We start from the raw sequence: 18,227 nt of genomic DNA on the forward strand, positions 1-18,227 counted from the left end.
TCTGTTCACCTACTCTGCGACTCACAAAAACACGGTGGTTGGAATCAAAAACACACCGGTCTAATGTTCATTGCTCGTGTTTCTTGGCCCAAGCAAGTCTCTTCTTATTATTGGTGTCCTTCAGTAGTGGATTTCTTTGCAGCAATTTGACCATGAACAGTTGATGTTGAGATGTGTCTGTTACTTGAACTCTGTGAAGCATTTATTTGGGCTGCAATTTCTGAGGCTGGTAACTCTAATGAACTTATCCTCTGCAGCAGAGGTAAGTCTGGGTCTTCCTTTCCTGTGGCGGTCCTCATGAGAGCCAGTTTCATCATAGCGCTTGATGGTTTTTGCAACTGCATTTGAAGACATTTTCAAAGTTCTTAAAATTTTCCAGATTGACTTTGCTTATTTGAGCTGTTCTTGCCATAATATGGACTTGGTCTTTTACCAAATAGGGCTATCTTCTGTATACCTTGTCACAACACAACTGATTGGCTCAAATGCATTAAGAAGGAAAGAAATTCCACAAATTTACTTTAACAAGGCACCCCTGTTAATTGAAATGCATTCCAGGTGACTACCTCATGAAGCTGGTTGAGAGAATGCCAAGAGTGTGCAAAGCTGTCATCAAGGCAAAGGGTGGCTACTTTGAGGAATCTCAAATATTTTTTGATTTGTTTAACATTTTTTGGTTACCACATGATTCCATGTGTTATTTCATAGTTTTGATGTCTTCACTATTATTCGACAATGTAGGAAATAGTAAAAATAAAGAAAAACCTTGGAATGAGTAGGTGTGTCCAAGCTTTTGACTGGTACTATATATATATATATTTTTTTTTTTAATTTTTTTTAATTTTTTTTATATATATATATTTTTTTATAGGTAGCGTTAGTTGTGCTAGTCAGCTGTACCTACGCAAAAACTCTGGTATTTTTCACCCTATAGCTTTTTCTCCACCTTCTTTGTAAATAGTGAGCCAACGTGTTTTAAGTACTTTTATTTCCATGACTTATTAAAAGTCATTTTCTCATGCTCTGTCTGTCTGCAGCGGACATTTAGTGAGCAATATGTTGGGAACATCAAATCGCAATATCAAATCGCAATACATATAGAATCGTGAGAATTGCAATACATTTTGTATCGGCACCTAAGTATCGTGATACTATCGTTTTGTAAGGTCCCTGGCAATTCCCAGCCCTACTAAAAAAATGTATTCAACTGTGGATAACCTATTAAACAATACTAGTCTATATGGTCATTCATACACATATCATCTAAATCTGCAGTCTACCCAGAGAGAAAGTGCAATATCTTCTATGAAGATAACGGCTATCCCATTTGTTTTATAGGCTCACTATACATCCTGAGGAAAACATATGGTGAGATGGCGCCGGAGGGAATGGCTGCTATTTTATGGGCTCTTAACAAACCGTGCTATTTTGTTGGTTTTTTTCGCATTGTTTGTAATTTATTTTGTACATAATGTTGCTGCTACCATCTCTTATGACCGAAAATAGTTTCTGGACATCAGAACAGCGACTACTCACCTTGAACTGGACAAATCATTTTTCTTTCTTTAATGAGTTGGACGAGAGGGATTTACTCCAGACACCCGAAAAGACCCTCATCCCCATCATTCGCAGGAGAAAAAGACGGAGATATTGCGGAAGGAGATATGGGTGCCTTGTAAGGATCCGGCAAAGAGTGGCTAATCTGCCTTTGCCATCGGTATTATTGGCCAACGTACAATCGCTGGATAATAAAATGGACAAACTAAAAGCATGTATATCCTACCAGCAGGACATTAAAAACTGTAATATCTTGTGTTTCACCGAGTCGTGGCTGAACGATATGAATAACATACAGCTGGAGGGTTATACACTGTACCGGCAGGAAAGAACAGCAGCCTCTGGTAAGACAAGGGGCGCGGTCTATGTATATTTGTTAACAACAGCTGGTGCACGATATCTAAGGAAGTCTCTAGGTTTTGCTCGCCTGAGGTAGAGTATCTCATGATAAGCTGGAGACCACACTATCTAACAAGATAGTTTTCATCTATATTCTTCGTAGCTGTCTATTTACCACCACAAACCGATGCTGGCACTAAGACCACACTCAATGAGCTGTATAGGGCCATAAGCAAACAGGAAACCGCTCATCCAGAGGCAGCGCTCCTAGTGGCCGGGGACTTTAAAGCAGGGAAGCTTAAATCACTTTTACCTCATTTCTACCAGCATGTTAAATGTGCAACCAGAGGGAAAAGAAACTCTAGACCACCTTTACTCCACACACAGAGACGTGTAGAAAGCGCTCCCTCGCCCTCCATTTGGCAAATATGACCATAATTCTAACCTCCTGATTCCTGCTTACATGCAAAATTTAAAACAGTAAGCACCAGTGACTGTCAATAAAAAAAGTGGTCAGATGAAGCAGATGCTAAACTACAGGACTGTTTTGATAGCACAGACTGGAATATGTTCCGGGATTCTTCCGATGGCATTGAGGAGTACACCACATCAGTCACTGGCTTCATCAATAAGTGCATCGATGACATCGTCCCCACAGTGACTGTACGTCATACCCCCAACCAGAGGCTATGGATTACAGGAAACATCCGCACTGAGCTAAAGGGTAGAGCTGCCGCTTTCAAGGAGCGGGATTCTAGCCCGGAAGCTTATAAGGAATCCCCCTATGCCCTCCGACGAACCAGGACTAAGATGGAATCGTACTACACCGGCTCCGACGCTCGTCAGATGTGGCAGGGCTTGCAAACTATTACAGACTACAAAGGGAAGCACAGCCACGAGCTCCCCAGTAACACAAGCCTACTAGACGAGCTACATTACTTTTATGCTCGCATCGATGCAAGTAACACTGAAACATGCATGAGAGCATCAGCTGTTCCAGACGACTGTGTGATCACGCTCTCCATAGCCGATGTGAGTAAGACTTTTAAACACGTCAACATTCACAAGGCCGCAGGGCCAGACGGATTACCAGGACGTGTACTCTGAGCATGCGCTGACCAACTGGCAAGTGCCTTCACTGACATTTTCAACCTCTCCCTGAGTCTGTAATACGAACATGTTTCAAGCAGACCACCATAGTCCCTGAACCCAAGAAAATGAAGGTAACCTGCCTATTTTTTTTTTTTTACCTTTATATAACTCGGCAAGTCAGTTAAGAACAAATTCTTAATTTCAATGACGGCCTAGGAACAGTGGGTTAAATGCCTTGATCAGGGGCAGAACAACAGATTTTTACCTTGTCAGCTCAGGGATTCAATCTTGCAACCTTTCAGTTACTAGTCCAACACTTTAACCACTAGGCTACTACCGACCCATAGCACTCACGTCTGTAGCCATGAAGTGCTACGAAAGGCTGGTCATGGCTCAAATCAACACCATTATCCCAGAAACCCTAGACCCACTCCACTTTGCATACCACCGCAACAGATCCACAGATGATGCAATCTGTATTGCACTCCACACTGCCCTTTCACACCTGGACAAAAGGAACACCTATGTGAGAATGCTATTCATTGACTACAGCTCAGCGTTCAACACCATAGGACCCTCATAGCTCATCACTAAGCTAAGGACCCTGGGACTAAACACCTCCCTCTGCAACTGGATCCTGGACTTCCTGACGGGCCACCCCCAGGTGGTAAGGGTAGGTAACAACACATCCACCACGCTGATCCTCAACCCGGGGGCCCCTCAGGGGTGCGTGCTCAGTCCCCTCCTGTACTCCCTGTTCACTCATGACTGCATGGCCAGGCACGACTCCAACACCATCGTTAAGTTTGCCAATGACACAACAGTGGTAGGCGTGATCACCGACAACGACGGGACAGCCTATAGGGAGGAGGTCAGAGACCTGGCCTTGTGGTGCAAGGACAACAACCTCTCCCTCAACGTGATCAAGACAAAGGAGATGATTGTGGACTACAGGAAAAGGAGGACTGAGCACACCCCCATTCTCATCGACGGGGCTGTAGTGGAGCAGGTTGAGAGCTTCAAGTTCCTTGGTGTCCACATCACCAACAAATTAACATGGTCCAAGCACACAAAGACAGTCGTGAAGAGGGCACGACAAAACCTATTCCCCCTCGGGAGACTGAGAAGATTTGAAATGGGTCCTCAGATCCTCAAAAGTTTCTACAGCTGCACCATCGAGAGCATCCTGACTGGTTGCATCACTGCCTGGTACAGAGGGTAGTGCCTACGGCCCAGTACATCACTGGGGCCAAGCTTCCTGCAATCCAGGACCTCTTTACCAGGCGGTGTCAGCGGAAGGCCCTAAAGATTGTCAAAGACTCCAGCCACCCTAGTCATAGACTGTTCTCTCTGCTACTGCATGGCAAGCAGTACCGGAGTGTCAAGTCTAGGTCCAAGAGGCATCTAAACAGCTTCTACCCCCAAGCTATAAGACTACTGAACATCTAATCAAATGGCTACCCAGACTATTTGCATTGTCCCCCCCTGCCCCTTTTACGCTGCTCCTACTCTCTGTTTATTATCTATGCATAGTCACTTTAATAACTCGACCTACATGTACATACAGTATTACCTCAATTACCTTGACTAACCAGTGCCCCCGCACATTGACTCTGTACCGCACATAGCCTCACTATTGTTATTTTACTGCTGCTCTTAAATTATTTATTACTTTTATTTCTTATATATTTTTTTCGGTGTATTTTTCTTAAAACTGCATTGTTGGTCAAGGGCTTGTAAGTAATAATTTCACTGTAAGGTCTACACCGCATGTGACAACTAAAATTTGATTTGATATGTGAATGCATTCCCCTTCTCCTTCCCCTTTGTCATGGTAAAAAGCAATGAAGTCAGCCAGACCTCCAGCCAGTTTATCCACTGTGAGGGGAAATTAGCAATCTAATGCAGCAGGAAATAGAGTCCAATCCCCCTTCCCTTTCATTCTCACCTACTGGGCCCTGTGCATCTCTAGAAGGCCTAAACAACTGGTAAAATACGGGCACCATTAAAGTCAATGGTCCCTGAGACAATACTAGAGGTTAAGAGGGTTCCAAGTCTGTTGATTGTAAAGAGGGTATGGAGGAGGAAGGGAGGACAGGAGAGAAACATCTACGGCCAATCAATATCATTCCATTAGGGTCAATTAATTAGATATGAATCCACACAGTAATCAAACATATTCACAAATACCACCAATCAAAAACATAGCCGCTATCTGAACCCAGCACCTGACCAAGTTCAAAGTCTGAGAATTAAATTGAGTCTTTGAATTAAATTAGACCCAATTACAATAATTCAAATGACTAGAGTCATTATCAACACATTATGCATGCTCTTATCTAATGGTTTGATTAATGGAACTCCGTGTCGATGCTAAATCTCACGCGGAGAGATAGATGAATATCTAGCCTTCTGACGTCCCAGACAATAATAAAGAAATGTAGTTAAGAAATTAATATCGCTCTCAGCAAAGCTCGTTCTCTCTTAACTGAAGGTCCCTCTACATCCTGAATCGATACTTGCTTTGAGATCATTTGAGCAAATACTGGGAGAAATGAAACCCTCTCCAATAGGCGGTCATTGCGGTGTGCTTTTCATTTAGACACTAACATAGATAAGCCCTAAGCCTTGGTTATGACTCTTAATGAGAACCAGGCTTTTCATAAAGACAGACTTAAAGCCTTTATCTGGAGAAATGCTTATTAAGATAAGACCTCCCTATCACACTACTGGCAGATGTATGTGTGTGTGTGTGTGTGTGTGTGTGTGTGTGTGTGTGTGTGTGTGTGTGTGTGTGTGTGTGTGTGTGTGTGTGTGCTTGTGTCTGTGTGTATGCATGCACGTGCATGTCACCTCATAGTCTGTTCATATACTGTTGTTTACTCACTGTGTACAGTACCAGACAAAAGATTGGACACACCTACTCATTGCAGGGTTTTTCTTATTTGTACTATTTTCTACATTGTAGAATAATAGGGATGACATCAAAACTATGAAATAACACATATGGAATCACGTAGTAACCAAAAAAGTGTTAAACAAATCAAAATATATTTGAGATTTGAGATTCTTCAAAGTAGCCACCCTTTGCCTTGATTACAGCTTTGCACACTGTTGGCATTCTCTCATCCAGCTTCACCTGGGATGCATTTCCAACAGTCTTGAAGGAGTTCCCACATATGCTGAGCACTTGTTGGCTGCTTTTCTTGCACTCCCCAGTCCAACTCATTCCAAACCACCTCAATTGGGTTGAGGGTGAGTGATTGTGGAAGCCAGGTCATCTGATGCAGCACTCAATCACTCTCTTTCTTGGTCAAATAGCCCTTACACAGCCTGGAGGTGTGTTGGGTCATTGTCCTGTTGAAAAACAAATGATATCCCATCTGGTTTGGGCTTAGTGGATTACTGGCGTATCGCTGCAGAATGCTGTGGTAGCCATGCTGGTTAAGTGTGCCTTGAATTCTAAATAAATCAGAGACAGTGTCACCCGAAAAGCACCCCCACACCCAAGGGCATTGTTAAGGGGGGGAACATGAATGATTCATGGGGCCCTAGTGTCACGACTTCCGCCCGAAATCGGTCCCTCTATTTGTTCGGGTGGCGTTCGGTGGTCGACGTCACCGGTCTTCTAGCCATTGCCGCTCCACCTTTCATTTTCCATTTGTTTTGTCTTGTTTTCCCGCACACCTGGTTCACATTCCCTCATCAGACTAAATGTATATTACCCTCTGTTTCCCCCATGTCTGTGTGTGGAATTGTTCTTTGTGTAGGGTGTTACGCTACAGGCTGGCTTGCTCTAGGTTTGTTCCTAACCTAGGTTTGTTTGTTTTGTTTAATCCGGTTCATGTTACCGTGGTTGTGCTTTGTGCTGCCTCGCCTGTGCCTTTGGGCCAGGGTGTATATTAAAGTTATCCTGTTATCACCCATCTCTGCTCTCCTGCGCCTGACTTCCCGGCAACCCGTCACTCACCCCGTTACACCTAGCCTGGTAGGGGCCCCTAAATGTTTAGAGAATGACACAGACAGTTTTTGTTAACATTAGGAACCAAAACATTTTGCAATACTGTTAATATAGGCAAAGGATGAAGGTGGAAACTAGAATCTGCACAATTGTAGTATAGAGCAGCAGAAGCTTATAGTTAGTACATTTAATAACACATATTGTTCAGTACGTTATTTTAATCTGAAACATTCTGATTTCTATGTTAGGGGCACGGTAGGTTTCTTTCATGGGCAACGCCCCTGCTCACACCATCACACCTCCTCCTCCATGCTTCGCGGTGGGAACCACACATGCGGAGATCAACCGTTCACCTACTCTGCGTCTCACAAAGACACGGCGGTTGGAACCAAAAATCTAAAATTTGGACTCTTCAGACGAAAGGACAGATTTCCACCGGTCTAATGTCGATTGCTCGTGTTTCTTGGCCCAAGTAAGTCCCTTCTTATCGGTGTCCTTTAGTAGTCATTTCTTTGCAGAAATTCGACCATGAAGGCCTGATTCACGCAGTCTCCTCTGAACAGTTGATGTTGAGATGTGTCTGTTACTTGAACTTTGTGAAGCATTTATTTAATGAACTTATTCTCTGCAACAGAGGTAACTCTGGGTCTTCCTTTCCTGTGGCGGTCCTCGTGAGAGCCAGTTTCATCATAGTTTTTGCGACTGTGCTTGAAGAAACATTCAAAGTTCTTGAAATTTTCCAGATTGACTGACCGTCATGTCTTAAAGTAATGATGGACTGTCGTTTCTCATTGTTAATTGAGCTGTTCTTGCAATAATATGGACTTGGTCTTTTACCAAATAGGGCTATCTTCTGTATTCCACCCCTACCTTGTCACAACACAACTGATTGGCTCAAACGCATTAAGAAGGAAAGAAATTCCACAAATTAACTTTTAACACCCCTGTTAATTGAAATGCATTCCAGGTGACTACTTCATGAAGCTGGTCGAGAGAATGCCAAGAGTGTGCAAAGCTGTCATTATGGCAAAAGGTGGCTACTTTGAAGAATCTCAAATATATTTTGATTTGTTTAACACTTTTTGGTTACTACATAATTCCATATGTGTTATTTGATCGTTTTTATGTCTTCACTATTATTCTACAATGTAGAAAATAGTAAAAAATTAAGAAAAACCCTTGAATGAGTAGGGGTGTCCAAACCTTTGACTGGTACTGTATATACTATTTTGTCAACAATATACCTACTACTGTACATAACACCCTAATTTGCTCCAGGGACGCTGTACTACTATGGATGACCATTTAAAACACATTTCATTGCACCTATCCAGTGTATGTGAAAATAAAATGAAAAAAATATATAAATATATATATATATATACCAAATTATACACATCACATAAAGTCTTTATATTCTCCCTCTCATATGATAAAAAAAGAAATACACATTTGCATTGTATTGGCGAGACATTCTACTGCACTGCTGGAGCTAGCAGCACAAGCATTTCGCTGCACCTGCCATAACACCTGCACAACTGTGTACGTACCAATAAACTTTGATTAGATGATTTGTGTGTGTGTGTGTGTGTGTGTGTGTGTGTGTGTGTGTGTGTGTGTGTGTGTGTGTGTGTGTGTGTGGACATGTCCACTGGAAAGGTCTGTGACAAGCTGCCACAATAGGCAAGGTTCACTTCCAACCCTAACTGTGACAGAGTGACAGACAGATCAATGCCACAAATGAAGAAATGGAATAAAATAGTTACAATAATGTCTGTATGGCTGAAAGGAGGAAGGTACATTATCTCCAAAAACATAAACACAACATGCAACAATTTCTAAGATTATAGGTAAGTTCTAACTTCTTGTCAATGCTTCGACTTCATTCCTAGTCACCCCCATAAACAGATTGAGGTGCTCAGCATCCTAGAAGCTCCTAGATGCTACGGTCATTGTAGTTTTTCCAACCTCCTCTCCCTGTGAAATCAAATCAAATTGTGTTTGTCACATGCGCCGAATACAACAAGTGTAGACTTTAGCGTGAAATGCTTACTTACAAGCCCTTTAACCAACAACTTCTTCTTCAAGAAGAAGAAAATATTTACCAAGTAGACTAAAATAAAAAAGTATGAATAAAAGTAACACAGTAAGGACAACAATAACGAGGCTATATACAGTCACTTCCACAGCCAAGGATGAATGGTGCAGCGACAATGCACAGTCAGATATTGAGGGAGGGAAAGAGGGAAAGGAGAGGAGGCATAGATGGGAGGGAGTGAAATAGAGGCAGAGGAACGATAGATGGAGAAGGTGGGGGGGGGGGGGGAGGGGGGTGTGTGAAATGTGCTCCCTGGAGATCAAAGAAAACACGCTCCTGAAAATACTCTGTAAAGAAGTGCTATGAATGCATAGTGAAGACACACACATCCCCCACTCGCCCCCATGCACACACACACACACACACACACACATCCTCGTTCAGAGGCATTCTCTAAATACACAGGCAATGTTTTGTATAGTGAGCAGCATTTATACACCATAGACAAGGAGTGGCAGTGACGCCCTTTGACTGTGACAAACACACACACACACAGCATTGATGGCCTTGACTACCTCCTTCCTGCCGGTTTGGCAATTGTGCCACTCTGGCTGTATTCACTTCTAAGCAATAGAGGGAGAGGAGATGTAGTACATAACGTATGCTCACCACTAGAGGCCAGTAGAGTCTGCATGTGTCCTGTTCATTGCAAACAAATGTGTCAGTGTGCCAAGTCATTTGCCTGGAAAGGTGATTTCCCTCTCTCATAAAGACTAGGGATGTGCATATTTTTCCTTTCAAGACAATTCTATACGTATCTAGATACATGGGCTCCGATACGGGAACGATACGTTTTAGTTTTAAACGATTCGGTGCGGTTAGGTTTGATTAGAGAACGAGTCGTTGTGATTCGGTTCGACGTGATACGATTTGACGCAGAAACATTTGTTGCATGAACATGTTCCGTTCTAAATGAAAATCTGCTGCTGACGGAGCTCATGAGCTGGGCCTCTGAGATGGATCTGTCTGAGTTGATTTATGCTACTAAAATCTGTGAAATATAGGCTAAACTGACAACGGAGAGGAGATCAGAAATCTCAACTAGCAAGCAAGTCGCAGCAATGAAGAATTCAGTGTGTGCGCGTTCACGCGAAGGGGGGGGCAATTCTGGCAGGGGGGAGATTTTCGGCACAACACCTGTTCCTGTAAAACACAATTTTTCAACAGCGCATAGATAACAGTAAGCTAGCAAATGACAACGGTTGTCACTCAACCAATAAAGCCTAATACCACGCAAGCCATTTTAGCATGTGAATGCTGAAGGTGCCGTGCAGATGTGCATGATTAGGAACAGGCTCCCGACCTCGCGTTGTTCAGCGAGCGAAACTGGGCACAGCGCACCGTTGAATCATTTGAGTTTGACTAGGCTACTGATATTGCCTGGGGTTGTTCGGCATGCAACACTACTGTCAACACAGTGACATGCAGTTCGACACAAAATATGGGAGGTAGTTTTCGGAAGGTAGAGTGTAGAAAGAATGTAATATCAGCAAAACATTTGAGTGAACCGGCGACTCGAAACATTTGAATCGATTTTCTGGCCAGTGCATGTTACGATTTGGACTGGTTTGGGGTCCGCGGACCGATGCACTTGTATCTTAACATTTTAATTCGGGGACAGATAGTTATCGGGCAATCGTTACATCCCTAATAAAGACCTAACGAGAGATACACATACACATGTAAAGGTACGCACACACACGCTATGTACTGTATATATTTATGGCCATCTGTCTGGTCAACCACGTCTCTCTCCGTCTCTCTGCATTATGCATGATCTCAGAGAGCACTTTCAGAGAGAGGAGAGTGTGTGAATCTGTGTTTTAGAAACTTGTAGACATTTAACCCAACCTGTCTGGGACAGTGAGTGCATGTGTAGACTATATTTTTAAAACTACATATGACAGTGAGGGGTCATGTGGCCTGGTATATGACTGATACTCCTGATAACCCCACAGATTACAGCTAATGTCCCCCTCATTCGTTGACAATCTACACTCCATGACCAAAGGTATGCGGACACCTGTCAAACATCTCATTCCAAAATCATGGGCATTAATATGGAGTTGATCCCCCTTTGCTGCTATAACAGCCTCCTCTCTTCTGGGAAGGCTTTCCACTAGATGTTGGAACATTGTTGCGGGGTCTTGCCTCCATTCAGCCACAAGAGCATTAGTGAGGTCGGGCACTGATGTTGGGCGATTAGACCTGGCTCGCAGTTGGCGTTCCAATTCATCCCAAAGGTGTTCAATGGGGTTGAGGTCAGGGCTCTGTGCAAGCCAGTTGAGCTCTTCCACACCGAACTCAACAAACAATTTCTGTATGTACCTCGCTTTGTGGATCGGGGGTATTGTCATGCTGAAACAGGAAAAGGCCTTCCTCAAACTGTTGCCACAAAGTTGGAAGCACAGAATCGTCTAGAATGTCATTGTATGCTGTAGCGTTAAGATTACCCTTCCCTGGAACTAAAGGGCCTAGCCCGAACAATGAAAAACAGCCGCAGAACATTATTCCTCCTCCACCGAACTTTACAGTTGGCACTATGCATTTGGGCAGGTAGCCTTCTGGCATCCGCCAATTCGTCTGTTGGACTGCGTGATGGTGAAGCGTGATTCTTCACTCCAGAGAACGCATTTCCACTGCTCCAGAGTCCAGTGCTGGCGAGCTTTACACCACTCCAGCCGACGGTTGGCATTGCGCATGGTGATCTTAGGCTTGTGTGCGGCTGCTCGGCCATGGAAACCCAACAAACAGTTCTTGCTTCCAGAGGCAGTTTGGAACTCTGAAATGAGTGATGCAAACGAGGACAGAAAAGTTAAATAACATATATTAATCCAAGAAAATTGAAGGAGAAAGGGAGAGAGAAGGAGGGGGAAGGAGGGGGCCCGAAAGAGTCGGAGGCAAACAGCGAGAGAAATATAAAATGATTAGAAGAATGGAAACCCCACAGCAATCCGAACCCTCTAGAGATTATCATCTCATTCTCTCTTTATCACCCGGTTACTTTCTGTCCTCCAGAGACTGTGATAGGATTCACCCAGGAGGGGATAGAGAGAGCAGAGAGAGGCCAGGGCCAGACCCCACGCAGCCATGGAGAATTGTGTTATCTCGGGACCAAATATAACTGTTCTGTTCCCAACTCTCTTGCCTCTGCTCTCCTAGGAGGGGAGAGGAGAAAAGAGTAAGACAACGGGGGAGAGAGGAAAAGGGAGTAAAAATTGATGAGGGTGAAGGAAGCATGCGGTTCCCAGGCAATTAGTCTGTGTAATTAGGCTGTAGTGAAGGAAACCATGGTTGGCCTGGGTAGATTAACTATTGAATTCTGATAGTCTACAAGTCTCATAGGGATTGGGGCCACCACACAGCACCCTGACAGGACTGGGTAGAGATGTCTCGCTTTTAGGAGACTCGACTAACACTCGTATACTATAACAGCTGCAGCCTGTGTGTAGTGATCCATGGCCTGTAGTCACAGCAGTGGCATGTCTCTCTCTGTTAGACTGAGCTAATGTCACCCCAGCAAAGAACCAGCCACCTAAAATACACAACCCGGCAGTAAAGAAAGAACTACAACACACACACACACACACACACACACACACACACCCTGATCTGAATCTTGAAAAAGGTGCATATGGAGAGAGGGAGTGAGAGAGAGAGAGAGAGAGATGATATTCTGTAGGGTTAAACCATACCACCTCTATATCTCCGAGTCACAACAGAAGTGTGGGTGATCAGCGGGGTTAATCTAGCCAGTTGATGGTGAGGACTGCTGCCGTATCAGCGTCACACACACAGACAGAGAGAGAAAACGTGATGAGCTACCTAAACACACCACACAATCAGTAAGGTACATGTAATAACAAAAGGGATGAATTGTGGACAGTGTGTTATTACATTGTTATGGTGACGATATTTCTGTTCTATTTTTAAAGTCGCTCCATGTCACGTTTTGGTACGGACACATTGCCAAGCACTTCCTCAAAACACACTCAAATGCGCACACACACACACACACACACAAACCCGCTTGCGTCTCGTTCCCCCCACTGCACAGCCTTACATGGTATTCAAGCGATCGCTCTCTCCACGGAGGCATTTCTGCAGCGTTGCTAAGCAGACCAATAATTCACAAACAAACCAAAACATCCACCCCCTGCTATCCTGAGAGTCAGTTTGCCTGCTAGCCTGCCTGGACACTGGCAGAGTCTATGCTAAGACACTTTTACATTCAAGGAGGCAGCCTCCCCTTCATGAGCATGCATTCAAGGAATCACATCACTTCCCTGAAGGGGTAACACATCAATGCAGAACCACCCAGCTACAGATATTTCCTATTATACAGTAAAAACAGCAGAGCAAACACACATACCTTTGTAGAATGGAGCTAGAGAGAGCGAGAGAAAGAGGTGTGGATAAAGGGAGTGATAGTGAGAGATGGACAGGAGAATGAGGAGTGATGAGGCAAAGAGAGAAAATGCAGTGTCAGAAGACGAGAACGATGAAGCAGTGTCTCTCTCTCTCTAACCTGAGTGTCAATACCACCGTCTGTCGCTGGAGCGCTCCTGGTTTTGGGGGCTCCCCAGACCCCCTGGTGGTGTCCCAAGCCCCCCTGGGGGCCCACTGTGAGAGTGTGTCTGTCAGAGGGCTTGAGGGGCACGGGCAGTGGTAGGGGCAGTGTGAGGGGGCGCGAGGGCACCTGTGGAATGGGCAGAGCGCTGTGCACCGGCTTGGGCAGTCCCGACTTCATCTTAGAGGCCAGCAGAATGGCAGGCATCTTCCTCTGGGGCACCAAATAGTCTCCGACACACACACACACACACACACACACACACGGTACTGTCCGACCCCACCCAAGCAGTTAAGCCGACGCTGTCCTCCCAGTAAGCAAACAGTTTTACCAGCTGGAATAAAAGAGTGGGATAATAGGACACAGTCAATGTGTTGGGAAGTGTCCGTGTTGTCTTCCTGAATCCTGATGCTCCTATCTATAAGTGAAGGGATCAGCTGAGTCTCTATCCGACAGCGGGAGCAATAGTCCAGGTCCAGCTCTCTCCCTAAGATCCCACCTGTTCCCTGGCTGTAATCCCTGCTCTGGTTTATTAGGAATACCGGTATTCCCAGTCTCTTATTGGGAATTCCCTGTACTTTGATGGAGGAGCTGGCAGTGTTCCATTTCCCCGGATTCAGTGAGCATTCGTCAAGGAAATTCGGGATGTTTCTCTTCCTGGTGAGCGGAGTTAATTATCTTCTCCGGATGAGAGATGGAAAAACTCTTTGCTTCCCTCGAGGAAATGAGGAGGAAGAAGGGAACGAGGAAAAGGAAGGGAAAAAACCCCAGAGAGAACAGCAACAGAGGACCACTCGCTTCGGCGACCGCTCTGCCTGTGACTGCACTCTCTCTGTTCCTCCTCCTCTCTATCTCCTTCCCCAGTATTGGCCCTATAGCAGGTGTGGCTTAGGGATAGTGGAGGACAGACATGTTTGGATGACAGCCTTAGGCATTCTCTCTCTCTCTCTACCTCTTGTCTCCACTGCCTCCCTCATTCTCCCTTCCTCCTCCCTCCCTCATTCCAGTTTTGTACGATTGGATGAGAGGACTAGAGCGAGAGTTGTAGCCACTGTAGAAGCGGGCAATGCATTCCATACAGTCATACACACTGTGCAGACCAAGACCAACTGCTGAGATACACATTGTTACACATTATCACACAAAAAGTTTGTGTGTGTGTAAATAGCTCTGAGTGTGTGTGTGTGTGTGTGTGTGTGTGTGTGTGTGTGTGTGTGGACGTGTCCCCACAAGAATAGAAACAAACAAACATTTGACCAACTGGGGACATTTCGTTAGTCCCCACAAGGTCAAAACGCTTTTTCTAGGAGGTTTAGGGTTAAGGTTAGAATTAAGTTTAGTATTAGGAGCTAGGGTTAGTTTTAGGGTTAGGGAAAATAGTATTTTGAATGGGAATGAATTGTGTGTCCCCGCAAGGTTAATTGTACAAGACTGTGTGTGTGTGTGTGTGTGTGTGTGTGTGTGTGTGTGTGTGTGTGTGTGTGTGTGTGTGTGTATGTTTGAGACTGTCGGGCTCTGGGCCACTGCCTACTTATGTGTTGAGAACTGACAGAATAAGAAAGAGAAGATTTCTGCTAGGAAAGGATGAGCCATTCGGGACTGCACTACCCTACTCATGTCCTGTCATCATATTTTCCTGTCTCTCTCTTCCTCTTCCTGTCTCCTCCTTCCTCTCTCTCTCTCTCTCTCTCTCTCTCTCTGCCTTTCTCTGTGCCCTTTGTATTCCAAATGACACTGACACAGTTAAAAGCAGGATCAAACATTACGTTGTCTGTGGCACTAGATGCTTTCTCAGGTCTCGGATTCTTATGGATCTGTGCCCAGTGAGAGGGGACTCGACCATGAATAGAGATAGGCCCTAATTTACTAACAATCTTACTCTCTATCAGGCTACAGAGCTTATGCAAATGATAGAAGATTAATCTGCTCTGGAGCTGAGGTTCGACGTGAAGGGATAACAGCAACAGCAGAGCAGTAGTCTAAACGCATTAAAACACACTCTCTAATCACAAGACGAAGGGGAGAGAATGAAAGAACGCAACAAAACACGCACAAAGTGAATGCAGATTTGGGCGATGACATCATTGGGTCATTTTTGGAGAGGTGAGGCAGTACCCCCCCCTCCCGCGCCCCAATCCCCCTTGGTATGTTAATGATAAATCCTATTAGCATAATCCTAAATCATGGAAACGTTCCCTCATATCTGATTCTATCTCTATGGTCAAAGCGTTGCAAAAAGGTTGTTCCTTGCGGAAACAAGCGAGATGTGGTAGCAAAACGAGTCTTCGGTTGCCTAGGCAACGTCCCCTCCCTGCAGCAGCACCAGCAGATGCAGTCAGGAGCGGAGGTCATTTGTTGTTGTTGCTATTTGAATGGATATTACGTTGACCGCAGTCACTTGGCTGACCAATAACCCGCCATTCAAAATTCCATGACCGTGACAGCCCAGGCGCGTGTGTGTGTGACGCTGACAATGTAAGGTGTGCCGTTAAAGAAAGTGTCACCATAACAACGGAATGTTCCACTATTCCATGATTTCCCCCACGACTCCTAGCAACCAACATGTCACAGCCAAGCTCTGGAAAAAACTCTCAGGAGAAAATAAGAGAAGAAAAAAAATAAAAAAATAAAAATAACTGTCTTTATGCGATTTCATCTTTGAAATTAGCTGGATGACAGTCCAGTGCATTCTAATAATACATTCTAATAATACATCAAGCCTACTGTAAAATGTGTTATTTCCAATGTAATAACTAACAGCCTCGGTACAGCCATAGAGATATAATGACACCAATGTGAATATACTTACTATATATATATTTACCTCACTATTCATACTATTCATATAGCCTACAATTGTGTGTGTAGGAAGAGAAAAGGCGGGGTATTTGTGGAGTTAAACCGGTGTGTTGGCTTACAGTAAACCCTTATCCAAACATGGACTTCTCTGATGATTCGGTCAACTGAAAAGTGCAAGCCATCTTCTCAAAAGACACACACACACTTTCCAGGTTTTCTTAATCCGAGTGGCCAGGGCAGAGTGTGTGGGCATTAGACAGACCTTTTTAATCGTAACAAGTGTGTGTGTGTGTGTGATACTCTCCATCTGTCCTGGGTTGGTGAGTGAATAGATCGGTTGGGCTGGGTCGAGCTGCGCCACAATGAAAATGTCAAGTATGGCTCTGTCTCTGGGTGTCACACTGAACATAGCTCACTGTCACGACACACAACCTTATCACATCCTCACAGCGAAGGTCTCGGATTCTTCTGAGATAATAAGGAAGAAAAAAATAGACATTTGATTGTTCACTCGCACTTAGAGGGAGATGACCTAGAAAATCAACTGAGGCCACAGAGAAAACAGGCCATTAAGGGAAAGTGTGTGTGTGTGTGTGTAAAAATATATCTGAGTGTGTGTGGGGCTAGACAGAGAGCAATGGGGAGTCCAGTCCCTTCCTGTCACATGTCGCCTATGAAGGTCATCACTCTGGGGTGTGTTTTCTCTTTCCACACAAGCCCCCAGCCCCGCGCACACACACACACACACACACACACACACACACACACACACACACACACACACACACACACACGGCGGCATAAACACAGACAACACTCCCAGCAGCACCTAAACAACACATCACATCCAATAACCACAGGCGACAAGGAGGCCAAGCGGGGGGACATAGGACTCACCGCTGTGTGTGTGTGTGTGTGTGTGTGTAACTGTTTTCTTATGTGGAAAATGTAAAAAACTGAACGTCCACTTGCAGAGAGAGAGACTGCTCCATATTAGGTGTTCATGAAACTGGCATAATTGATAAGTGGACTGCATTACTTCTTCTAATATCCACATGCAAACACGCACACACACATGAACACACACACACTTTCTAATTACACTATCCTTTCAAAAGTGCAGTAATTGAAATTTAAAGGGGGGAAAAAACACTGTTCTCCTGAGAATGATAATGAAGAACCTATTAGCCACAAAATACACCATCTAGCCAGTAACCGCAGCTCGTAAGTAGCTATAAGCCTATTACCCTCAAACCAATGTCACAATCACTCATTCCATTTGTCTTTGTGAGACAGAACAAAAATGTGATTGAAAATGAGGAAATGAGGTAGAAAGAGAGATACAACATAGGGAGAGTATGAGAGAGCGAGGTAGAGAGAGGTAGAAAGAGACAAGAGAGAGAAGGAGAGAAGGCATGATGGATAAAAATACCATAAAGAAGGGTGAACGAAGGTCAACATCCCATTCTCTACCAGCACAGATGCATCCTTCAAATGGTCTCATTTCCCCGCCTCAGAAAGACGGTCGCCTGTCACATATTAGAGCAATACCACAAGGGAATACATACACTCACTCACGCTGAGCTAATTATAGAAGCCATGCATTCGCACACTGCTGTTTACCACAGAACTGTCAAGAATATGAAAGAATAAACCAGGTTTACTAAGTAGTTTGGAAGAATGGTGTACTGATGTGTGTGCATGTAAGTGTGCCTCCATGTATCAGTGTAACTGAGGTGAGACCACAACCCTGCTGTGAGGTGAAACATGCTGTTATCCAGAGAGACTTACAGGAGCAATTAGGGTTAAAT

The 18,227-nt window shown here is 44.4% G+C and overlaps 1 protein-coding gene across 13 annotated transcripts in view; it reads right to left on the reverse strand.

The window, feature by feature from the left end:
* The window catches only part of nav2a (neuron navigator 2a), a 221,231-nt gene that overhangs the window by 120,692 nt on the left and 82,312 nt on the right, over positions 1–18,227 (reverse strand). For 6 of the 13 annotated variants that reach the window (XM_045688962.1, XM_014126312.2, XM_045688960.1 and 3 more), the window contains exon 1: positions 13,576–14,426. The exons of 1 other annotated variant lie outside the window; for it this stretch is intronic. In XM_045688962.1, the coding sequence (XP_045544918.1) occupies positions 13,576–13,824 (249 nt within the window). In that variant the 5' untranslated portion in view covers positions 13,825–14,426. Of the gene's footprint in view, positions 1–13,575; positions 14,427–18,227 lie in introns of those variants that run through there. 6 more of the 13 variants (XM_045688971.1, XM_014126316.2, XM_045688964.1 and 3 more) reach the window with 2 other exon arrangements.

Source organism: Salmo salar, chromosome ssa11 (assembly GCF_905237065.1).
Source record: "Salmo salar chromosome ssa11, Ssal_v3.1, whole genome shotgun sequence".
Lineage (NCBI taxonomy): Eukaryota > Metazoa > Chordata > Actinopteri > Salmoniformes > Salmonidae > Salmo > Salmo salar.